Source organism: Podarcis tiliguerta (genome assembly GCF_965153285.1).
Source record: "Podarcis tiliguerta genome assembly, chromosome: 11".
Taxonomy (NCBI): domain Eukaryota; kingdom Metazoa; phylum Chordata; class Lepidosauria; order Squamata; family Lacertidae; genus Podarcis; species Podarcis tiliguerta.
The window spans coordinates 44170162-44195651 of NC_139544.1; the positions used below are offsets into that span (position 1 = coordinate 44170162).

The following is a 25490-nucleotide window of genomic DNA, read 5'->3' on the forward strand; positions in this document are numbered from 1 at the left end:
ATTACAGTGATTAATAAAATACTGAAAGAGTTTGGACCTTCCTTAGGCTGCTTTTGTAAATAATGTCTTATTATTCTGGAATCTTACAATGGCCAGCTCTGAAAGGGTGAGCCAAGGGCTACTGTTGAATCTCCTGCTTGTGCCAGATGAGCAAGCAATCCCAAGTTGCCACATTTTCGAAGCACACATTCTTCCTAATGAGTCTTGTCAACGCCAGGGGGTCATCATCCCAAACAAGCATGCACTGGAATGAAGCCTTCTCTTCCTAATTATTTTTATATGAGAACTTTGAAACTTTAAGAACTGGTACCTAGGCTTGTTTCTTTCCATCCTCCCTTCTCACTTTTTGTGGCATGTATTTTAGATTGTAAGCCTGTGACCCTACACAAGTTGTCCATCAGCCAGTCCTGACTTTTGCAATATGAATACATGTTGACACCATTCTCAAACCATTGTACATGCTTACTACAAGATGACAGGGAGTGCAGTCCTGTGGACACTTTCTGGGAGAAAGCCCCATTTAGCATAGTGTGACTTGACATAAGGGAACATAATAATACAATCATGCTGACTCGCCGCAATCCTATGCACGCTTTTCAGGGAGTAAGGCCCATTGAACCAAGTGGGATTCAGTCCCAAGGTGGTGCCATTTCCTTTTACATAGTTAAGAGCAGTGCTATTTCTCTAGAAAAAAGGATGCCGGAACTCGCCATGAACCCCTCTATCATTCTTTTAGAATAGCAAGGGTGCCCACCTGAGAGGTGCCACAACTGAGTTCCAGTGAATTCTGGCTGGGGGAAAAAGCATGGTGCACTCATCATTCTTACTGCATAGGGTTGCCATATTTCAAAAAGTAAAATAGTGATTTTTTTTTTGATTTTTTTTAGCTTTTGGAGCTGTTTCTGCTGCTTTTTCCATCACGTTGCCGTACACCCGGGTTTTCCCTGACCTTTTGCCAATTTGGCAAAATCCCCGCCCGCCTCCCCCACGCCATTTCTACACCTGAAAAGCAGGACATGTCAGGAATTTTTCTGACATATGGCAATCCTATTGCTGCATTTGGTGTGTGCTTGTGTCCATTCTGTATAAAAAACGACAATACAAAAAATAATAAAAAAAAGAGTGGCCTGGTTTAGCCAGGTATAGTCAATTAAATACGGCCGTTTGAAGGGATTAGTTTCATTCTACATTGAATTTGTGTGAGTGAGAGCACACCTATTTGTGTGTGAGAGAGAAGGCCCAAATCAAGGATGTGAAACCTAGGAGGGAGCTTTCCCCAGATATTGGACTACAACTCCCATCAGCCTCAGCCAGCATGGCCAATGCTTATGCCTTATGGGCGTTGCAGTCCAACATCTAGGGAGTGGGAACATCCCCAATAAGGTTCCCGGCTTTATATCCACTAGCAAAGCACATAAAGAGATTTCGCTCTCTGGGGTGGAAGCCTGTCTGGGAGGTAACAACACTACGTGCATTTGACAGGGGCGGACTGCACCCCACAACAGCTTTATGCCACCACAATAGGAAGGCGATTTAGGGGCCCTGGAGGCTCTCTCTGTCTCTCCACAAGTGGGGTCCCGTTAGGCCCCGCGCGTTGCCATGGCGACGCGGGAGCGAGGGGAGGCCTCCGGGGCGCTGCGAGGCGCTGTGAGCCGAACCGGGGAAACGCAACAAGCGTCCCTGACTGAGCGCGAGAGGGGGGCGTGTGTGTCTCGTTCGTCTTTGGTGGCTGGCGGTGTGTGGGGATTTCACCCCCACCCCGCTCCGCCTGACGAGGAAGAGCGAGCGGCGGCGGCAGCAGCAGGAGGAGGAACCGAAAGTGAAGCGGCTTCGGAGCAAGGGGAGGAAGCGGGTGTCGGGGCGGGCGCCGGCCGCTCGCGGGCCGAGGAGGACTCGGGTGGTTTCCCCCATGAGGAAGAGGCGGGCCTGAGGAGGCCGACATGTCCGACAACGGCTTCGACCGGGCTCCCGGTGCGGGTCGAGGCCGAGGGGGTGGGGCTCCTACGGCTCCAGAGAGCGGAGCCCGCTTGGGGATGAGCGGAGGCGGAGGAGGCACCAGCAGCGGCGGCGGCGGAAGAGGCTTCGGGGCTCCGTCGCAGCAGCTCCTCAAGCAGGGCTTCGCGCACCACCAGGAACCCCTCCGGCCGCCCAAGACGGCGCCCCCGGGGGCCGGCGCCGCCGCAGGTATTTGGCCCGCCGCCGCTTCCTGCGCAGTCCCTTCACGCCCTCCTCTCCCACTTTCGTGTTTATATTATTATTATTATTAATTATTATTTATTGGAAATGGGGTGGCCGACCTCCCCGCATAGCCTTGGCCCATCGTCGGGAACCTCCTTCTTCGCAGTCGTAGCTGAGCAAGAGAACATAGGAGCCAACTCCTATGGGTCTTTTTTGCCCTCCCCCCCCAAACAATAAAATATTTGAGGGGTTTCCCCCCAAGTTTATGGGCTTTGCCATTCCAAGGGTGTGCGTGCACTGCGTAATGTCATCGATTATGCGGGGCGGGGCTTACCTGCCCCCCCCCCCCCCATATTTATTTCAAGTTGGCACCCGTGGCAGAAAGTGTGCAAACCTGGCTGGGGTAGGGGAAATGTGTGGTTTCCCCCTCTCCCTCTCTTCCATCTCTACGGCCCTCGGCCCTTCCATCTCTACGACCCATTCAGTCTCCCTCGGGTGAATTTGGGGCTATGCAGGGGGGCCTTTGGAGGGGGATTGTGGTTTTTTTTGGGGGGGGGGGAGACGAGAAATCGCCGCTCCTCCCGCTTCAACCCTGTATCTTGGTGTCTAGCGTCATGCACCGCTATTCCTCAAGAGCACCTCTATTTCTGGCTGGCTCCGCATACTGGGTGACTATATTTATTTGCGTCGGCGGCCCTGCTGTAGTAATTATATCACTGGGCTGTGTTGAAATGCACCCTGCTGGTGTTTCTATCTCTCCCATCCACTCCTCCACCAATGTTTTTGCCATTTCATCCTGAATAGATGCAGAGACGGCCCTTTGAACTTCGGGAATTTAAGCCTGCAGTCCTTTGCAGGTTTTCTTTGGGAATAAACCCCCACTGGCCATGATGAAGTTAGGTCCCTCATAGGGTAGAGCCATTATTTTACTTCCTGAAGTCTCTTTGGATATTGGAATGGCACCTCTGTTGTCCTGATTTAAATTCTCTGGGCAGGGACGAAGAATGGGATTAGGATTTTTGCGGTACCAAGGGCTAGGTGAACTTTTAAAAAAAGATTGGGATGGTGTGTCATCTTCCCTGCATGCCCCACCCTCTCTGTAGACTGCCCTTAAATGCAGTCTGAAATAGATATGTATGGTTACAAACAATGTGTCGATTTATATTTGTGCAAGTTTGCTAGTGTGTAGTGCAGTATATATAATTTGACCTTCCCATTCCATTAATTAGAAATCTGGTCCATATATGTTTCTCACTGGGTAGTAAGATGGTACTGCTGATTAGAGAGGAATAAAAAGGTAAAGGACCCCTGACAGTTAAGTCCAGTCGCAAGTGACTCTGGGGTTGCAGCGCTCATCTTGCTTTACTGGCCGAGGGAGCCAACATTTGTCTGCAGACAGTTTTTCCAGGTCATGTGGCCAGCATGACTAAGCTGCTTCTGGCAAAGCAAGAGCAGTGCGCGGAAACGCCATTTACCTTCCTGCTGTAACTGTACCTATTTATCTACTTGCACATTTGACATGCTTTCAAACTGCTAGGTTGGCAGGAGCTGGGACCGAGCAATGGGAGCTCACCCCATCGTGGGAATTCGAACCACCGACCACAGCTCCACCCGCGTCCCATAGTGGGGAATAGGGCAGGGTAAAATAAGAGCTTGTGTGTGGTTGTTTTTCTTAAGGTCATTTTCCTATCTGAAGTCTAGCCTCACTAATTCGAAAGCAAGTTCTTGTGAATTAATACAAATTCTTTTTAAGTATATACACTCAGGATTGGGATAGATAGCAGCCCAGTCCTAAACATGATCATTTAGAGTAAATTCTGCATAGTTCAGTTTAGTTGTGCATAGGGTTGCATTGAACCCAGTGAAACTTGCACTAAAGTACCGTATTTTTTGCCCTATAAGACTCACTTTTTCTCTCCTAAAAAGTAAGGGGAAATGTGTGTGCGTCTTATGGAGTGAATGCAGGCTGCACAGCTATCCCAGAAGCCAGAACAGCAAGAGGGATTACTGCTTTCACTGGGATTCAGAATATTTTTTTCTTGTTTTCCTCCTCCAAAAACTAGGTGTGTCTTGTAGTCTGATGCGTCTTATAGAGTGAAAAATACGGTAGGCATGTTTAGGAGATTATGGTAAAAATGTCTTTGAACTCTTCATGGAGCTTTTGTGCCCATGTGGAAAAGGGCTGTCATGAAACTCAACCAACATTTTAGCCAGTGTTAATTTTGATTATTGATTAAAAATGTAAAAAGCAACTAGTCATATGGGAAGATGCAAGAAGGCTGACATCCTGAAATATGAGGATTCAGCAGTAAATTTGACTGAAATCTGTAGTTGCTTCTAAGGAAGTTTCTTGTGTATTTTTACCACTCTTCAATTTAAACTGTTCAGGGCGATTATATAGGGCTTGGACTTTAAAACTGAGCAAGGTGGCAAGATTCCCACATCTTGTGTACTGCATTTAAAAGAAGTTGTTGCCTTTGAGGAAGCAGCTACACAGTAAATTAGGAAAGCAGAATATGTCATCAGCTGTAAATAAGTGCGTCGCCTGCCTTAACCCTAAAATTTAGGACAGACGACATATTCATTAAAAAGCTTAGTTTGTAAACTTCTTGAGACAGAGTTGCTTATGCCTGCCATCCATAACATAGAATATACATTGATGATACGATAAACTTAATTACCTGTATGGGTTTAATCCAATTGGTGCCCTTGATTCAGCAGGAGTTATCTGGTAACAGAGAGGAGGTGATATTTGCTGATCTGTCATATCCTTTTGAGTCTCTGGCACCCTTAAAATATGCTGCCGGGGGGGGGGGGGGAGTTTAGGGGACACTCCAGAACATGTTTCTGGAGATTGCAGGGGACAGGGAAATGAGCTGAAATCTCCTCTCCTCTGTTTGCTGACACCTTTGCTGGAGCAACTGCAACAGGAGGACCAATTGGATTCTACCCTATGAATTAAAATGCCGCCTTAAATACAATTAAATACATTTCTCCACCAACAGAAAGACTGACACATGTCTGCTATTTTGTCTGAAATGTGGCAAAAAGGCTTTATACTTAATAAATACCTTAAATTTTGAATATGTTTCCTCTTATTCATGTCTAGGAAAAAGGTTTATGTTTTGGTAATGCAAAACTTTGCTTTATTCTGTGTAATCTTCAGTGCATAGGAATTATTTGTAATTTGTAAGGGGTGCACAAGAAGCTGTCATGGTAAGACCTGTTGACTTAAGGAGTGTGAGATACATAAATATATACACACACACAAACAAGAGTCTTTATTTACGTTCTGAGGCAAAGCTATGTGTAAGATTCCAGATTCAAGCTCTGTTTGAATTGAAAGAACGGGGACAGCCTAATGTCTTCGATATCTAATGCCAATTAATTCAGGTTTTTTAAACAGTTACATTCCCCAATTATACCTTTTAAAAAATATATGTGATTATTTTATATTCAGTTTTTATTTTAAAAAAATGCATCCCAGAACTTCTTTGAAATGCATCCTAGTGGCTAGGGAATACATAGGTTATAGTAAAATCTTCTGTGTGATCCAAGAGAGCTATGGTGGGTTACCAGATAATGACACTCCAGTCTTAATAACTAGCTAAAATCTAGGCAATATCAGATTGACTGAGTGGGGGACTTGTTCAGATCCCCATTTCAGTACCACTTAATAGACAATCAATCATCAGTAGTGTAGACTCAAATGTTCATTGATTTTGTTTCTCTGTTCACAAACTTCCTACACTAGGGGGTTTCCTGACTGGTCTGTGGACCACCAGTGATTCACAAGCTTCATTCAGGTGGTCTGCACTATGTCAGCATTAAATATTCATATTGATTTGTAATTGTATTTTATTGCTTCTTTTATTTCTTATGGTGTAGTATTGTATTACAGTTTGAAGTTGTTCAAACTGTAATACAATAAAATCCAATATAAGAAATAAAAGCAATTAAGAAAGCAATTAAAAATAATGCAGTTATCTAGCACAGCGTATTGCAATAGCTATAACAGGCAGGAAATATTTAGTGGTCAGCCAAGATGCTCAGCAGTTTTCAAATGCTCTGTGCAATAAAATATTCGGGAACCACTCTTTTTGATTCTTAGTGTACAATCCAGTGGTTCCTGGGAATGCATCCCAGCGGCCATAGGATGAATTGGATCCCTCCTGCTTAAGTCAGAAAGGGAGATCTGAGGTTAAGGGTTTAGTTCTCCAGTGCTAGACACTCCTCTGAAGTCCTGGCCCAACTGATAATGGAGCTTCAACCCAACATTGCTAGCATCAAACAGGTGTGTGCCAGGTGATTCTAAGAAATTGCTTCAATCCAATGACCTCTTGGCCCCACAACTTGGCCCCAAATTGGAACTGAGGGTGTCCAGATCTCTCCCTCACCTTATCCTCTTGTTATTACTAATGAGGGAGGGGGGGAAAGTTTTTTAAAAGGCATTTCCCACTGACCTGTGCTGGAAATGAGTGGAAGGGCACTCCCTCTGTTCTGCCCTGCAACTTGAGCCCAGAAGGGCATAGGATGAGATGATAGAACTGCCTTTGAATTTAGCTCTCTGTCTCTCACACACCATTTAGGATTGCGGGCTTCAACTATTAATGATTGATTGGACTTTGAGTGGGTTCTTTTTCTTTCTTTTTTCTCTTTGTGATTAAATCTTCTCTGAATTTCACTCTCCCCCCTCCCCTGCATTTTTCCTCATGTCATGTCTTTTTAGATGATGAGCCAGTAGGCAGGGACATTTTTCTGCTAAAGGGCAGGGTATAAATTTTATTCTCACATTTGGAGTTTTCCTGATGTGGTATGATGCAGCTCTTTATAACTTTATGAACACCATGTATATTAACAGCCACCTATACACCTGTGGCAAGAACTGTGTCTAAATTGCATATCTTCTCTAGTAAAGGAATAAAGCCATCTCTCAGCTGTCATAGAACTGCCTTGTGTTTAAGAGACTGCACTACAATGATAGCAAAGTCTTTTAATTCTTCCTGTCTTTAAAACTGAGCTTAGTTTCCTTTTTCCATGGTTGACCCTGACAAAAGTGATTTATTTAAGTGCTAGTGGTTGCATAATGTCAATAGTGAGAAAGAGAAACAATGAGCAGAAGAGCAGGGATGCCAACAAGATTTTGGGAGCCCAGTACACTGTTGGGGGGCGTATTTAAAATGACTTCTGGTTGAAACATGCAAACTCAGTTTCTTCATATTTTAAATTTTCAGAACAGGCAAGAGCTACATCTTTACCAGAAAAAAATAGTTCTAAATCAGGAATGGCTAAACCTCAGGTGGTTGTGGCTCCAGTGGTAATATCAAAGCTTTCTGTGAATGCACCTGAATTTTACCCCTCAGGATATACCCCTAATCTTACAGTAAGTATTTAGCCTCCTCTCTCTTCCATTTCCAAGCAAGTGAGGCCAATGTGAACATTCTGCTAGACTTGTTAATCTTCTTTGTAAGAAATGACTTTGATCTTGGAAGCTGAAACATTCCATCCCATAATTTCTCTTGGTGTTTTAGAGATCCTTAAACACCAAATGGTTTAAAATGAAGAAATCTCCCGCCCATAGACACTTCAGTGCTGCTGTTTGTTTGCAACTTTTGATTTGTCTAATAGTAGGTCAGCTAGACAATCTGTAAGCAACATTCAATTTGCTGAAATTTTGAGAATGCCGTAGGGACTCCTTGAAAAAGTTTGCTCTTGAATGACATGGGGTTTTGTGGATAAAGCCTTCTAATAGGCCTTTGCTATTTAAAAATATATGTATTAGTAGTGTGTATATGTAAAAGTATACACTTCACTATATCTAGCTGACTGATCTGAGAGGACAGCCTCTCCCTCTTTTTTGATTATGTGCCAGTACTGCACACAGCACATTATTAATATTAATAAGAGTGCTAGTATACTTGACTTCAAATACCCTTCCGTAAAACTAAGTATCTTTTGCTATCATGTAACACATGGGTTGCCATTGAGGATTTGGGGAGAGCTATAAGTTGGAAGGGGAGGCAGAAAGTCCATTTATATACTGTGTCTGATCTGTATGAAAAAAAATCAGCTTGCTTGCTTTTTTGCAGTAGCATCTCTGAACAGCAACAATGTTTACATTTTATATATGCACATAATAATTACAAAATGAATAAATGTAGAAGATTTTAGTTGAGGAAAAAATTAGCTAATTAGAGTGTGCGTGTACACACAAATAAATTCCAATGCCATTGCAACTGCCTAGCTGAAACAGCTCCTGTTGAGTGAATTGGGCATCCTGTGCCTGTGACACACCACCCAGTCTTGTTGTTATATATTATTTTACAGTAGCTATAATTTAGCTGTAATTCACCAACAGCAAGTATTCATGGTGTGTGGACAGGACAGCATGGCTCACCACAACAAGATTGTTAACAAGGCCCCCTAGAAGAACTTTATGCCCAGTTTAAGACTGTTCCAGGGTTGTGTGTTTTTTAAACTTCAGATTGCTTTATTTATTTATTTATTTTGCCTTCCTTCCGCTATTGTTGGTAAATATAAGTTGTTGAAGCCATTTGAATGAGAACTGATAATAAGTTTAATTCCAAAGCTGACTATAATCGCTTTTAGGAATCTTCTTTGGAAGATGGTTGTGATGGATTTCCAACTCTAACAGAATATGTGCAGGACTTTCTCAACCACCTTGCAGAACAGCCGGCTTGTTTTGAAACTGAAAGAGCACATTTTTCAGAAACTGTAAATGCTTGTGTCACTACAGATGAAGCATTACAAGAACTTGTTGAGCTCATATACCAACAGGTAGAGTGTGTGTATATATATGTCATGTTTGATGGACAGGTTGCATAATATATATATAAAATATCTACATGAATTTCTAATCTCACAGAAACATGGGATACATCATGTTTGCTTTTATTAAAATAAAAGATTGAGCCATTAGGAGCTTTTGAAGATCTGGGTGTTAATTGTTTACACTAGAGATGAAGCTTTTCATACAATTGTAGATTTAGAAGGGACCTCAAAGGTCAGCTACTCCAACCCCCTACAATGCAGGAATCTCAACTAAAGCATCCATGACAGATGATTATCCAACCTCTACTTAAAAACCTCAGAGGAAGTAAAGTTCACCACCTCCAGAGTGAGACTGTTCCACAGAGCCTCTGATAGACTCAGTTCGAGAGGAGGAGGGGCTGGCTGCACCCAAATCCCCTCGGAGCAGGAGGAAGAGCCGGGTACTGGGGCAACATCATCCCAGCAGGAGGTGGAGCAAAAAGTGGAGGGTGTCCTGCTGGTGCAGACAGTGTCATCCATTGGGACCAACTGGTTCATCCAGTGAAGACTGAGCTAGGAGAGCTCGGACTGCAGCTTCTGTGTAATTACTAAATAAATCTAAATGTGTGGGAGAGACATTGTAAAACCCGACAGAATCTTCTTTCTTGCAACTTGAAGCCATTGGTTCAAGTCCTGCCCTCCAGAGCAGGAGAAAACAATCTTGCTCCATCTTCTGTTTGACATCCCTTTAGATACTTGAAGATGCCTGTCATATCTCCTCTCTGTCTCCTCCTGTTCAGGCTAAACATAACCAGTTTTCTCAACCGTTCCTCATAGGGCTTCGTTTCCAGACCCTTGATCATTTGGGTTGCCCTCTTCTGCACACTTTCCAGCTTGTCAGTAACCTTAAATTGTGGTGTCTAGAACTGAGGACAGTATTCCAGGTGTGGACTGACAGGGGCAGAATAGAGCAGGACTATGACTTATGTTGATTGCGACACTATACTTCTTTTGATGCAGCCTAGAAGAGTGTTTGCTTTTTTGCAGCTGCATCACACTGTTGACTCATGTTAAGCTTGTGGTAAACTAAGACCTCTATATCCTTTTCACGTTTACTACTGGCAATCCAGGTGTCCTCCATCTTATGTTTGTGCACCTGATTATTCCTGCCTTAGTGTACATTTGTCCCTATAAAAATTCATTTTGTAAGTTTGGGCCCAATTCTCCAATCTGTTAAAGTCATTCTGAATTCTGATTCTATCTTCTGCAGCAGTAGCTAACCCTCCCAGTTTGGTTTCATCTGCAAATTTGATGAGCATCCCTTCGATTCCTTCCCTCAAATCATTTATAAAGACGTTGAACAATTGTGGGCCCTGAGGTACACCACTTGTCACTTTTTTCCAGGATGGTGAGAAACCATCACTTGTGGTTCGGTCGGTCAACCAGCTACAAATCCACCTAAGAGTTACCTTGTCCGGCACACATTTTACCACAAGAAGATAATGGGGGACTTTGTGAAAAGCCTTTCTGAAATGAAGATAAGACTACATCCACAGCATTCCCCTGATCCACCAAGCTTGAAACTCCTATCAGAAAAAGAAATGAGATTCATCAGGCATGGCTTAATACTGAGAAACCCATGCCGGGTCTTAGTTATCACAGCATCCTCTTCTTAGTGCTCACAGACTGACTGTTTAATTATCTGTTCTAGGACCTTTCTTGCTATCAGTGTCAAGCTGACAGGTTGGTAGTTGTCTGGACCTCACCTATTCTCCAAGTATTCTCAAAGATTAAAGACAAAGGCTCAGAGATTACTGTATTTTTTTGCTCTATAAGACTCACTTTTTCCCTCCTAAAAAGTACAGGGAAATGCATGTGCGTCTTATGGAGCGAATGCAGGCTGCACAGCTATCGCTGGAGCCAGAACAGCAAGAGGGATTGCTGCTTTCACTGTGCAGCAATCCCTCTTGCTGTTCTGGCTTCTGAGATTCAGATTATTATTTTTTTGTTTTCCTCCTCCAAAAACTAGGTGCGTCTTGTGATCTGGTGCGTCTTATAGAGCAAAAAATACGGTACACCTGCAAGTTCCTTTAGTATCCTTCAGTGCAGCTCATCAGGCCCTGGAGATTTCAAGTAGCTGGGTATTCCCTCCCCACTTTTTTCTATATTGGGCTGCAGCTCTCTCCTTGCATCATTTATTCTGTTATTGCCAGGCTGGACACTGCTTTCATTTTGGGAAAGACAGAGGCAAAGTAGGTGTTGAGCAGTTCCATCTTTTCTCTGTCACCCAATAGCATTTGTCAATCATCTCCATGCAAAGGAACTACTACTTGCTTGTTCTTCTTCTTGCTGAATAAACCTCTTTTGCAAGCCTGAGTTCATTCTGAGCTTTGACCCTCCTAACTTCCCTGCAACTGTTGCCTATTCATGTATACCCTTCCTTTGTGATTTCCCCTTTCTTCCATTTCTTATACATGCCCTTCTTACACCTCAGCTCATCTGTGAGCTCCTTATGCTACCCCACTGGTTTCTTTAGACACTTCCCACTTGTTGGAATTGTCTGCGTTTTGTGCCTTCAATATTTCACCTTTAAGAAACTGCCATTCGTCTTTGAATCTTTCTGACCATGGAATTTCACCCAGCAGTTCCTTAAGGCTTTTTTAAATCAAGCTTCTTAAAGTCCAGAGTGCATGTCTAACTACATTCAGCTTTCCCATGCCTCTGTACAATGAAACCCAAGAGACCATGATCACTTCCTTCCATGGTTCCTAGTACTTTCACTTCATCGATCAGCTCTTCCTTGATAGTGAGGACCAACTCCTTGCAATTTTGCCATGCAGGTTTACAGAAAGGTGTGTGCCTTTGAATAATAGGCTGCAGAATGAGGATTCTCTCCCTGTTTTTTAAAGTCTGGTATGAAGGAAACCTACATTCTGTGATATAGCTTAGAAATATTTGTTTAATCTTCACTGGATGTATTTTAGTACACAAAGCAAATGGAAAAGGGTAACTAACTCTTATATCCAAAGTATTATTTTTTTCCTTTTGGGGGGCAGTTCATTTGCCTTATGAAACCTTACTGTAACCTACTTAAAATTCCAGGAAATGTTTTAAAAATAGAATATTAGTTCCAGTTTCAATGCTCTTAGTGTCATATTTCACTGAATAATAAGCTAAGGTCAGGGCACGTGTAAATGCCAATTCAGAAATCAAAGTTTAAGTAGGACTTCTTAGATACGAAATAGGAAAATACCTCATTGATCCCTTTTTTCACTTGCAACCTTCTCCAGTTTTTGTTTACTGAGATGTAAGGCCTTCTATGTTCAATATGGCCTACTCCAAAGGAAATACGTATTGCTTTCTGAGGCTACTTAATGTTATTTTTGCAATATCATTCCTTCCTTCTGTTAGTTGGCATTTCTTTTAGCGTTGAAAAATGCAGTTCAAGCCAAGGGCATTAGGTACTTTTGTCTTACTAGCCGTACATCCAAACCGGAAGATGACCCAATTAATTTTAAAGGCTGAATCTTTAAAGCAGAGCTTTCCAAACTTTTCATGTTGGTGACACACTTTTTAGACATGCATCATTTTGCAACACAGTAATTCAGTATTACTAGCAAAACAGAGGTTAAACTAACCCCTTTCCAGCCCCGGGACAAGCGCAGGGAGCGTTTGCATGACACCTACACACTGCAGCCCACACACTAACATGTCACGATACAGTTTGGAAAGCTCTGCTTTAAAGAGTGTCCACAACTTGAGATAGATATCTGCCACTTTGCTAACATTACAATGTATCCTGTAGTTGTTTTTATATTTCAAAATGCACTGGTTTTTGCATCTTTTTCTGCTCCTGGTATTGTATAAATTCAGCTAGATAATATTTACTATCAAATGTTGAGGATGTAGAAGATGTCTTTCTGCCAAAAACAAATTTGAAACCTCATGGAAGTTTTGAAAATGAGGACAGAGACCTTGAATTGAACTCTTTATCAATTAGAGGACTCAGTACAAAGATAACTCACAACTACTTTCTGAAATGGCTGTGAGTGGGGGGGGGGGGTAGCAGGGTTGCAGCTGTGGGACTTAAGGGAAAAGCAAGGAACTAAGTATTTCAAAGGCCAAAATTATACCAAGGGGGCACATGAGTATAAGAAAGGATGCATTATAATAAATAAGAACTGAGTTAACTGACACTTAGAGGAGGCCTAGCTACTGGTGGTTGTTGGAGCCTTTAAAAAACAATCAGTGATTTCTGGTTAGCTGAATATTGTTCTTTTCATGTTCTTGTGGAGGGGTCAAGGAAAATATTTTAAGTACAAGAAATCCACAGCATTTTGTAATTTTAATTCCAATTATTCTTTTGTTTGAAAGGCTACATCTGTTCCAAATTTTTCTTATATGGGAGCAAGGCTGTGCAATTATCTTTCTCATAATCTCACCATTAATCCACAAAGTGGCAACTTTAGGCAATTACTGCTTCACAGGTCAGTATCTGTATTTTTATGACATTAAACAGTCATGTTCAAAATTGGCTTGATTTTCTTGTGTTTCTTCACTGCTTAAACATCTGATTCAAAAGCTTGCCCAGTAGACTACCAGAACAATTTTATGTGTTGCATAATTATATTCTGCCCCAATAAATCAGAGGCATTTTGGGATTTTTGCTTCATTTTGCTTCATTTCTTATCTCCACCTCTCTTCAAATGTTTTGGCTGGCATGTTTTAGTAAGTAAAACGTACAGAGTTTATAGTAATGAAGGAGAAGCTGCTGACAGTCAACCAGCCTTAATTTAGTCTGTGTATATTGTATATTCTCTCCATGTTTCCAAGAGTCCCAGCTTTCATTTTTAATCCAAATTTCTAGCCTGCATAATTGCAGAAAGCAAACCACCTGAAATTTTTTTTAGATAAACAATCCATTGTTTTCCTCCCCCACCCAACCAAGAATACATTTGTGTGTGTATCTCTAAGCCTTCCCATGCTTATAAAAATACCATATATATAAACTTAACTGCAACTTGTATAACTTAGTGGGTAAAGAAGCTGGGTGCCTATAGTGCTGAAGTTCAGCTTTTTTATTCTAACAAATGAAAAGTGATGAATATGCTTGGACATTCAGCTGGTATATTTTCTCTGGGTGGAATTCAATGTTGCCCTATTACAAACGTTCCATCTGTGTAAGCGTTTCAGCATGCATTCACGGACACAGTTGGGATGGGTCTCTAGTAATCTGGGGAAGTTTTGCCTCTTCACAAATTTCTCTTCGACAACATCTCATTTTATATTGCATTATAGATCTCGGTGGAAGCTATTGACAATTGAGTCATTCCTAGCTGCATATCCCTTTCTTAATTACACCGGAGTGTAACTGAACCCAGAAATATATAGCTAAATATATGAAGGGTGCATTTAAGTTAATGGCAGCGATCTATTTGAGTAGTGAACAACCATACTGACGAAATGAAGCCTTGGATACGCAGTTGTTTCAATTATATGCCATCCCATTTTAATCTATCCTTTGCCTATTATTCCCCATTAATACTGGCTTTTAACTGCAGGTTTTAAATGTTTTTGTATGACTAGAACTGACTGACGTTGAGAATATTGCTGATTAAAACATGTCTTTTCTAGGTGTCGAAAAGAGTATGAAAATAGAGATGAAGCTGCCAAAGGAGATGAAGCTGCACGGAAAAGATTTCATGCATTTGTGCTATTTTTAGCTGAGCTTTATCTAAATCTAGAGGTAAAGGGATTTGGTTTTAAAAAAATCAGACTAGCGGTGAGAAAAGGATCTAAGCGTACATTTTGACTATAAGTCAAAAGTAGTAAAAATCTAAAAATAAGTATCATACCTTTAGCTTAGAATTCTCTTATTTATTGCATAATTTCAGTAAAATTATTATTTCTGTTAAAGTGTCCAAATCCTTGTTGAAACATCCAAGTGCCTTTTTGCTTACTTGCCAAAACATTGGATGGTGTGAACTATATATTCCTTAATGAGCAGTTGAGTAGGATTCTGCTACTATCCTTTATCACTTCATTTCCCTAAACAAAACTGCTATACACTCGTTTATTCTTAACATGAAGCATTTTATCCTGGTTAGAAAGAGCTCCCATAACCAAGTCACCATTGGTAAGATGGTCCCTGCTCTGAGGCTTACAGTATAAAATACATGAAGGAAAAAGGATCGGAAGGGCAGGGGCTTCAAGCAATATTTCCTAGTTAGTTCTTCTAATGACCATCTAGAATGGAAAGCGTTTGAGGCCAAGAGGAGTCAAAAGTTGTTGGGTCCTTCAGCAGAACTGATGGAGAGACCTATATTCCCAGCTCTTTCCCTCTCATGTAGCCTGATGGAATGGCTGCTGTAGATGACAAGGTTTCATCTAGTTTGATTGTAGACTGAAGTATTTTCTTTCTTTTCTAACCAAAACTGAGTGTTTAAGGGAATGGCCCAGAATATTCTTGAGGATTATTCAGACAGTAAAGTTAATCCAAAATTATTAGGTGATTAGGAATGCTAGCATGAATGTATCAATTTCTAAATACTTTATCTGCCAGCCAGCTTCCTAGAATTAGGCTTCTTAAGCCTAAGTAATGTAGTGCAATTGGCAAATAAAGTATTTAGTGTAGTTAAGTAGCATTGATTTCAACAAGCTATTATAAAAGGTGGCTTTAAATTTCCTCTTAGCTATTCAAGTGTAAAAAATCATTATTCCTGATTTAGCAAGCAGGCAGAATATATATATTTGCAGAACAAAGTAGTCTTGCTGATTTTTAAAAGGGGGAGAAGACTTACTGATGCCGAAAAGAAACATAAAGAAATGGCTCCCCAAAGCCAGAAAAGAAAGGGGAGGGAGTGTGTTATTTAGCCACATTCTTAACAGGGAGGAAGGTGCAATGCTAAATTTTCAGAAAGAGACCCTCAGGTGGTTTAGCATAGTGCCTTCTCTGCTATTGGCCTTTCTTTGGTCTATGGGAGGAGCAGAGTGGTTTGTTGAAAAAGCAAAGGCAGTCTGCATCTACTCAGGGCATTTTTACTGTGTTCTTCTGGGCTAGTAAAAGTATTTTTTACTTGCTATCCCAGATATAATGTATAGACCCCTGATCATGGGCTTTGGGTTTATGGTTCTGTAAGCCGCTAGTTTTGTATAGGAAAATACAATTCCAGACACTTGGGTTTAAATGACTTGCAATATTTTTAATTTTGAAGTCATCAAACCAGTGGTTCCAAACTACACTAATTTTAATGGCATATAAACATTCATATGTGCATTTTTATAGGTAAAAGGAACTAAAGGTCAGCTAACCCGAGCAGAGATTCTTCAGACTGGACTTCATGAATTACTGAACACCCTTTTCTCTAATCCTGTGGACAACAATTTAACCTGTGCGGTGAAACTACTGAAAGTATGATTTTTTCATTATTAAGAGTTGTTTTCTACATCATACTTGATCTAATCAGGGTGCCCAAACTTCTTTCAAAGAGAGCCAGATTTGATGATGATGATGATGATTATACCCCGCCCATCTGGCTGGGTTTCCACAGCTTTCAACAAATTATTATTATACAGTGGTCTGTTAAACATTAAAGGCTTCCCTAAACAGGGCTGCCTTCAGATGTCTTCTAAAAGTCTGGTGGTTGTTCTTCTCTTTGACATCTGGTGGGAGGGCGTTCTACAGGGCGGGTACCACTACCGAGAAGGCCCTCTGCCTGGTTCCCTGTAACTTGGCTTCTTGCAGTGAAGGAACTGCCAGAAGGCCCTCAGCACTGGACCTCAGTGTGTGGGCAGAACGATGGGGGTGGAGACACTCCTTCAGGTATACTGGAATTCAGAATGTGATTAATCATAAAAATAGGTTTTAAGAGCATTTAACCAGTGGTGTGCAAAGCTTGGTGGTTTTATTATCTCCCCTACTATGGCGACTCTAACAGAAGAATAAAGAGATCTATGCATTAGGCTGTTACATATGTGTGGCATAATAAATACTGGAAGAACATCCAAGCAGTTTCTTGTTTCCATAGAAGGATATCCAAGTAGCTTAGATTTGCAGGGTGAGGGGTTTCGATGCTGCTTTTTAATTTTTATGCTGCTTTAAGAGTTTTAAATATTAAGCTTTTTAAATGCATTTAATCAATTAAATAATTAAAAAGTATTATGAAGGCCTTCATCATAGACCCAGTGCTTGCAGAAATGTCATTAACCTTAAAGTCACATTTTGAAAATGTCTTCTAATAGTATGTATTCTTTAGTTGACAGGCTCAGTACTAGAAGATGCATGGAAAGAAAAAGGAAAGACTTATATGAATGAAATGATACAGAAAATTGAAAATGTTGTCTTGGATGCAAATTGCAGCAGGTAGTGAGAAAATCATTGCTTCCTAGCTTTCCATTTGGGATGATTACTGTTCTTTGCCATCTCTTAAGGTGGAACAGCTTTTAAAGCTTTCTGATCATTACTGTAGTTAAGAATTGTTGTTGTGGTATCTTTAATACAACTTGTGCTGACATTTCTGACATGGTTTAAGTCATACTGCTTTCACATAGATCAGTCTTTGGTAATCAATGGGTGGAATCCAAAAATAGCCTTCCCTTCTCTTCAGGGGTGTGGTTGTGCTCACCAATGTCATGTTTGTGTTGACTGAATGAGAGTATTGACTTCAAATTCAAAGTTGAGATCTTCAGATGAAGAGTGGTATAAAATTTAATAAATATATAAATGTAAATTATTACTTTCCAAATTAAATTGTCTTTGGCAATTAGTTAAAACATTGTTTTAAACTGAGTTCATGAGCAGCTGTGAATGAATGAGCAACAGGTATCAGTTTTGTTTTGTTTCTCCCTTATGTTCTGATTGCAAGCAGTGAGTAAACTACTCCCTCGTGTTGGAAATGCAGTGAGTTTTATTATGTACTTTCTTTTTACAGAGATGTAAAGCATATGCTTCTGAAACTTGTAGAACTACGGTCAAGTAATTGGGGAAGGGTGCAAATAACTTCAACATACAGGGAAGCAACTCCAGAAAACGACCCTAATTACTTTATGGTAATGAATAGTTGTGTTTCCTCTTGCTTCAGATGCATCTATCAGACTATGTATAAAGTACTGATAAAATGTGGAAGTAGTTCCTGATAAAAACAATCATATTTTGATTTCAGAATGAACCAACATTTTACACATCTGAAGGTGTGCCTTTCACTGCAGCAGATCCAGGTATGTCAACAACTTGATGCGGGGGGGGGGGGCAGTTAGTTAGAAATTATCTGAGGAGCTCATGAAGTCTGATATTAAGGAAAACCTCTGTAAAAATGTGCAGGCAACTCCCGTTTTAGGCGCGACCAGTATATGCACCATCCTGCACACATGCGCAGCACTGAACCCAGAAGTGACTTCACTGAAACATCATTAAAGGTGTGGGGCAGAATGGGGTTTTAACAGGCTTTTTGAGTGGGTTTGCAATTTCATGCAAGCGCACAATGACCCCGAAAGAAACCTCTGCACAAATGGGAAGTTTCCTGTATTAACATTAGGTGGAATTCAACATTAAACAAGCTTGCCACTTGACAGATGGAACAATCACCCCTTTCCTCTTCCCACATACTGTTCTGGGTGTTCTACACACACACACACACACACACACACACACACACCTGAGCCAGTTTAAGAAGGCCGGGGGGGGGGGAGTCCCATTGCTCAGGCAGAAGCCCTTGCACAGGGTTTCCACTAAAGGGGCTCTCTTAGTGAATCCCACCCATAGCTTGAATGTTAGTTATGGAAGGATTAGAGGGCACACCAGTCAGGAAGCTAAACAAGAGCTTTGTTATCACTCCCTCTCCAACAAGAACAGAACAGCAACAGGAAACCCTTGACTCTGGCCAGGTACCTAAACAGTAGCCCTGTTCAGGTGTTAACACCTGACTAGGGAATGGCAACATGAGTAGCAGTAGTGCACTCTACCCTCAACCATGTAAGTGCCACCGCTAGCCTTCCCATGTTGAACAGGAAAATCTGAAAGTGGTCAACTAAGTGTTCAACTGGACTTGCTTAGAAGCCCCCTGCAGATCTTCCTGCTCAACATGGGAAGGCTGGGAGTGAAACTGGAATGCAGAACCATTACAGCTTTTCTCATTTGTTAGTGAATTATTGGCAACAAATTATAGGATTGAAATAAAGTTTTTCCTCTCTGATTGCTGTGAATCGAAGCCTTGTGGTATTCTACCCCTTTCTTGGTTCTTGCACCATTTTTCTTTCATGAGAGTGTAAATTTGTATCATTGCATCTGCTTGCTGAAGCAGTTTGTTAATTTCACCTAATCTTCTTAACCTTATGTTGATGGAATGGAGTGCAACAAAGTGATGTGCCTAAAATCTTGTAAGTGGTTCTCAAAACAGCATCAAATTTACACTGATCATACTTTGCACATTTGTTGCTTAGATACATCCAAACATTTATTTGTGTATTACTGTACAATTTTAATTATGGGTATAGTAAATGAACTAAACTTTGAAATGCAGCTTAATTTTTTAAATAAAAAAATTCTATCATAGATTATCAAGAGAAATACCAAGAACTCCTTGATAGACAAGATTTGTTTCATGAGTATGAGGAAAATGGAACAGACTTATCAGGAGCTGGAGATCCGTAAGTTCTTGTTTCAGTCTGACATTTTAATCTAGGCCTATCCTGTCTTCAGTTTGTTGTTTGAAATCCTGAATTAGGGCACCACTTTTCAAGAGTGCTTTCATCAAAACTTGACCTTTTAAAAAAAAAATCTTATAAACAATGAAGTTTCTAATGGGTATGCCTCACCTCTTGCAATTTTGCTTCATTAGCATTCTCTGGTGCACCAATCAAATTATATCTGTTTCTACTAAAACAGTGTTGCTTTTGAAAATTAAATTTCTGTACATTCAGGAAAAAACAGCTTGGCTCTGAGCAGAAAGCCTCTTCTGCTTACAGAATTCCTATCTCAAACTTCACAGAAGAGCACTGCACAAGAAAAATGGAATTGTTGTGATAGGGTTTCTTCCTTTTGCACAAGATCATTTTCCTTTTTCTTATGAGGACTCCATATATTTAACTGTTTATAGCTTGAGTCTTCCACACATGTGTAGAGCAAGCCCTAGTGACTGGAGCACAGACAGTTGCTCACAGGAAAGCAAGACTTGCTTTGCACTTGAGTATTAAGGTATTATTATTATTAATAATAATAATAATAATAATAATACCAATGTTAAATCATATGCAATCTGACCATTAGGGCTTACTTTGCAGTGGGAAACGGAATGCACCCTGTGTATATACAAGTTGCAGGTGCACTGTGCCACAGCTGCAGAAACTTTATTGTGCAAAGTCTTCCACTAGCACTTGCGCAGCATTTTGCAAAATCACACTAATGAGTAAACTCATTGCTTTCACACTTCTTTGAATCCAGTGCTGTGTAAGTTTCTTTTCTGAAATATTGCACAACCTTATTCCAAACACTTGAGCATTTTGTAATTATAATGCGATTGGACAGATGAACTTAGCTTGTGCAAAATACTTCCATGTCAAATCGGCGCAATCTGTTCTGTTCATTGTCAAGGGTACATATAGGTATAAAAATGGGGCTTTGATCCTGGTGTTTATCTTGCTCTCAAAGATGGTGTCTTCTGTGACTGGAAAAGATAGTCATCTAACATATGGATTATTTTGTAGGTATTTTGATGATGATGATGACGACGATGAGATGGACCCAGAAATTGAAGAAGCATATGAAAAGTTTTGCTTAGAATCAGAACGCAAAAGGAAACAGTGAAATGCTACACGTGAATAATAGTGTTGTGTTTTTTTAAAAGAAGAAAAACAAAAACCAGCATAGGTATGAATAGCAAATAGAAGGGATGGAAAATCTTTAATATCCATACCAAACAAAGGAAATTAAGTTTCTCCTAGCAGTTAAGTTATGCAATTTCCATTTTATTAAACAGAATCTGCCAAAAAAATGTAAACTTAAATCCTGTAACTTAAACAAGTGTATATATATATCATAGTTTATTTTATGTACAGTTAAATAAACAATGTTTTGACTGGAACAAATTTTATTTCAAACATTTCACATTAATCTGCAAATCTAAGGGTTGTCGTGGTACATTATCACTTTTTTAAGAAAGGAAAATTCCTAGAATCATAAAATACACTATGACTTTGCAATTGTACTTCCTCGCCTTTGTATAGGATATGGCTGTCATCCTATATTTTTTAGGCTCATGAACTGTCAAATGTTTCACAATCATGAAAACTCCTACTACTCATCCACCATGGGGGAAAATTGAAAATCTGCACATAGATTATTGCTCTCAAACAGCTAAATATGGTAGGCATTTTAGTTCATAAAGGTTTTCAAACAAATTCACTTGGTTAAAATGTCAGGTTGATGATCTCCCAAAATGCTGGTTCAATTTAGATGTCAGGTTAGCGTAAATGAGTTTGGAGGAACAGGCATGTCTTCCGCATTTATACCTCTTCAGCCCAACCTCACATTTGATTCCTTCCTTCTGCCTTTCCTGATTTACCTTAGCCATAGTTTGTCATGATGCATAAATTGAGCAAACTATGATTAGTGCTAATCAGGATTGCTTACAAATCATGGTTTGCAATCCTACTTCACAGTGACGGAGGGAAATTGAAGTCTCACACCATCTCATCATTTACTTTCGAGAGAGAGTGATGTCTCTATTGAGGAATTCTATTTGTTTCCCTCCCCATTTTCTTCAAAAAAAATATTGACATGATTCTGTTTTTAGTTCAGTGTTGCACAATAATGCGTGTTGCTTTGAACTGTAATGCTCAGAAATTGGCATTTCTGTTACTTCTCAATTTGGTAATTTAGGTACCATATACAATCACTTGTATAGAGCTAAACAGTTTTTATTACAGAAAATAAGCCCTAAATGTTTGCTGGTTATTGTCCCTTCCCTTTTTAAGCATCTATTTTTGTCTTTACGAAATGTTGCCCAGGAACATGTCTGGCTTTTTTTTTGGGTTCCTCGTTTTATATTGAATAGATTAAGTAGAGTCTATTTCCTAACACAAGATGTGTGTGTGAAATTTCCCAAGAAGTAGGTAAAATAACTTATGTAAAGACAACAGAGGTTGTAAATATGCATGTAAATAGTGCTGTTTAATATTGCACTGTTATAACTTGGTACAGTTTGTGTCTGTTAACAAAGTTAGCATCACCTACATCTTTCGGCTGTTAATTTGTTTAGCTTATGAACATCCCATTTTGGAAAATAAACTCCTTTGTTTTGTTGGGGTATGGTTTTGGTCTTCCTTTTATGTCGCTTATTTTCATAGCATGAGATCTTACTCGATATTCCTTGCTTTTCGTCTGCAAAGCAGCATCTCTGGAGCTGCTGGCCATCATTTATCATTGTCCTTTAAGAAAGTATATTCCAGGTAATAATACTATTCATATGCAGCAACATCAGGCCCACTGGCTTGACCCCAGGACCATGGATACCCAGAGTGTGTGGGCGTCTGACATCAGATGCACACACTAGCGGGCATGCAGGCCCCCATGGTGCAAAAAAATGTGGATGCCCAGCCCTTTCATGGGGAATGTTGTGGGGGCTTGAGCAACATAGTTTCAGCTGTGATTACTGATACATAATGTCATGTTGCCAGTTTCTTTTGTGTGCTTCCAGTTGGACCCGTGCCCAAAATACTTGAGTAATTAAATTTGTTAAGCACCACCTGCAAGATGAGACTAGCAAATACAGTGGATTGATTTTAAATTAAGGCAGTTTAAAAACCCACAAAAATTGGTGGTGATATCCAGCGTTAGCCATACTCAGGAGACCCACTGAAATAAACGGATTTAAGTAAGAAGTATTTCAATGGGTCGATGAATATGGCTCATGTTATACCACCCTTTAAATCTGCTGATTTAAATAAAGAGTCACATCTTGAAATTCATATTTCTTAAAACGGGTATGAATGTTGTTAACTGGTTGTTACATAAAAACATACTGGTTTGCAACTCGGTGCAGCAAATGAGCATGGTCCAAAAGCTTTGGTCATTTAGCTCAGATACCTTTTGCACTGTGGAATTATACCTGTTGACATGGTAGTGCATTTTCCCTTGCTAGGGCAAGAAGCAGAAGGGGTAGACATAATTTAAAAATACACTAAAGGTCACCCACAAAGATCAGGCAATAAACAAGACTCCTTCCCCACCAGCACCAGGGTACAAACCAACTGCTATTACTTCTCTAGCACCAGATAGGTGACAATGTTGGCTTGGGGGATTTTTCAGTGGACCTGGCTGGGTACTTTGGAAAAGTCCTGTTCTTGTCGCCACCTTCAAAATGTCTCTTAAAGGGCCTCAATTTATGGTAAATGTTCCAATTTACTTTTTAAAAAATCTCTCTAAATTACTGGGTTTCTTAAAATAACAGCATATTATTTTAATGATTTCTTACCTTAAACCTTTAAAAAATCCTTTATTACATTTATCTCTCAAGGTAGTCTTATTACCTACCCTACCGATTCCGGCGGGGGGGGGGTAGTAAAACAAAACAATGAAAATTGTTATATGCTAGTAAAGTAACAAATAATGAAACAACAGTGCAATAAAGGTATGTACTCTCTTTTGAAAAATAGGTTTTGAATTCTGAAATTTGAGGGCTATAGTTATTCACAATTTGACATTTCCAGATAAAATTGTGAATGCCCTATGACTGGTAACACTAGTGTCATGTCAGCAGTGCTTTTTTTTCTTAAAACAAGTTTAGAGGTACAGGTACTCTCATTTTGACGCAAGAAAATAACCATTTTATAGTTCAAATCAGGAAAAATAAATAAATGGACAAAAGTACAAAGATTCACAAAATGTTTAGGGGTATGCATCCCCCCAGAAAAAAGCACTGAATGTCACTACGCCAAATGTTGGGGGATTGTATCCAATGTCAGTGCTACCCAGGGGCAGCTCTTCAGATTCATCAGTTTCAGTAGGTAAACTTGTGAGTAGGACTAGCACTGGAGGCAGCCTTAGAAAGTCCCTTTCACAATTACAGATGGAAGTAAAACAAATATGCATGCTTCACATATGTGACATTCCGTTTAGATATTTGAAGATGCCTATCACATAGCCTCCCTGTCTCCTCTTGTCCAGGCTAAACATCGCCAACTCCCTCAACCGTTCCTCATAAGGATTGGTTTCCAGATCATCTTGATCACTTCTCCTTGTGCACACATACGAGTTTGTCAATAGCCTTCTAAACCTGTGATCTATCAAAGACGTATTGTCGCTGTTTTTTGTGTTGAATATATGCTATATGGTAATTTATGGACCGAATAGGTATCTAAAGCCATTTGCGCATAACAAAATATGTATTTTACCAAAGTAATTGATATAGAAATGAGCAAACCAGTGACATTTTAGGGAGCAGGCTGGCAGGCGGGGCCCATTACTTACATCATTGGAGCCTACACAACACAAAACACTGTAGCTGTATGTAGGTTTTACAGTGGTACCTCTGGTTGCGAACGGGATCCGTTCCGGAGGGCCATTCGCAACATGAAAACCCCGCGACCTGAATCGCCATATCTGCACAGGTGTGCTGTGCGATATGGTGCATGTGTGCATGCGCAAAGTGCGATTTAGCGCTTCTGTGCTTGCACAAGCAATGAAATCCAGAAGTAACCCTTTCCGGTACTTCTGGGTCACGGAAGGACACAACCTGAAGAAAGGTAACATGAGGTATGACTGTATTTTATTTTATTTTTATCTTATATTTTGGAAATGTACATCCAGTTTTTTCCCCTTTAAATTTTTTGAGGGCCAAGAGAGTGTGGCCCCTAAACTGTAGCTTGTTTAGCTTATACGTAAATCCGGCACTGTTAAGAACTATGCAAGCCCACAGCACGCCCTTCCGAGGGCTCGTGCGCTAAATCGCCAGCGACGCGAGCCTTGCAAGCTCATATTCAACCGGGAAACCCGAGCTCCGCCTCCTCCTCCCCGGCGCCGCTAGTCCGTATGATCCGCCCAATATTCCTTTCGAGCTCCTCCTGCTGCTGCTGCTGCGCTTCCTGGTTGGTTTCCCCGCCTTTCGGCGCGCCGTCTGGAAAAGAAAAGGAGCCGAGTTGCTGCTGCTGCTGCTGTTGCGCTTTCGGGTAGGCTGAGCTTTCTTTTACAACTCTCTTGGTGCATCTTTGCGTCTTTTCGCGTCGTGGCCGTGCAGAAGTGGAAGGCTCTCTAAGCTCGGCCCTCTAAGGTAGTGGGGTGGCGAGGGGGCAGAAGGGGGGTGGTCACAGTGCCGGATACACGTATAACCTAAACAAGCTACAGCTTAGGGCCCCACTCTTTTGGGGGGGGGGGGCACAAAAAATTTAAAGGAAAAAAACTGGATGTACATTTCCAAAATATAAGATTAAAAAACAAATAAAATAAAACCTACATACAGCAACAGTGTTTTGTGTTGTGTAGGCTCCTATGATGTACAGTGGTAAGTACAGTGGTACCTCTGGTTAAAAACTTAATTCGTTCTGGAGGT

General features: G+C 40.7%; 2 protein-coding genes across 6 annotated transcripts in view; both read left to right on the forward strand.

Moving 5' to 3' along the window:
* The window catches only part of LOC310659406 (uncharacterized protein C5orf34 homolog), a 192913-nt gene that overhangs the window by 152406 nt on the left and 15017 nt on the right, over positions 1–25490 (forward strand). For 3 of the 5 annotated variants that reach the window (XM_083402827.1, XM_083402828.1, XM_083402833.1), the window contains exon 1: positions 25026–25211. The exons of 1 other annotated variant lie outside the window; for it this stretch is intronic. Coding sequence is in view for 1 of the 4 variants with exons in the window: in XM_083402826.1 (XP_083258952.1) it covers positions 24974–25110 (137 nt within the window). In the remaining 3 variants the exon portion in view is untranslated. Of the gene's footprint in view, positions 1–24958; positions 25212–25490 lie in introns of those variants that run through there. One more of the 5 variants, XM_083402826.1, reaches the window with a different exon arrangement.
* On the forward strand, positions 1624–22250 carry PAIP1 (poly(A) binding protein interacting protein 1). The gene is made up of 11 exons (XM_083403003.1): positions 1624–2184; positions 7413–7561; positions 8788–8976; positions 13324–13436; positions 14584–14695; positions 16235–16360; positions 17205–17311; positions 17880–17997; positions 18111–18165; positions 19500–19593; positions 20650–22250. The coding sequence occupies exons 1-11, from the start codon at positions 1941–1943 to the stop codon at positions 20747–20749; spliced, it is 1407 nt and encodes a 468-aa protein (XP_083259129.1). The 5' UTR covers positions 1624–1940; the 3' UTR covers positions 20750–22250.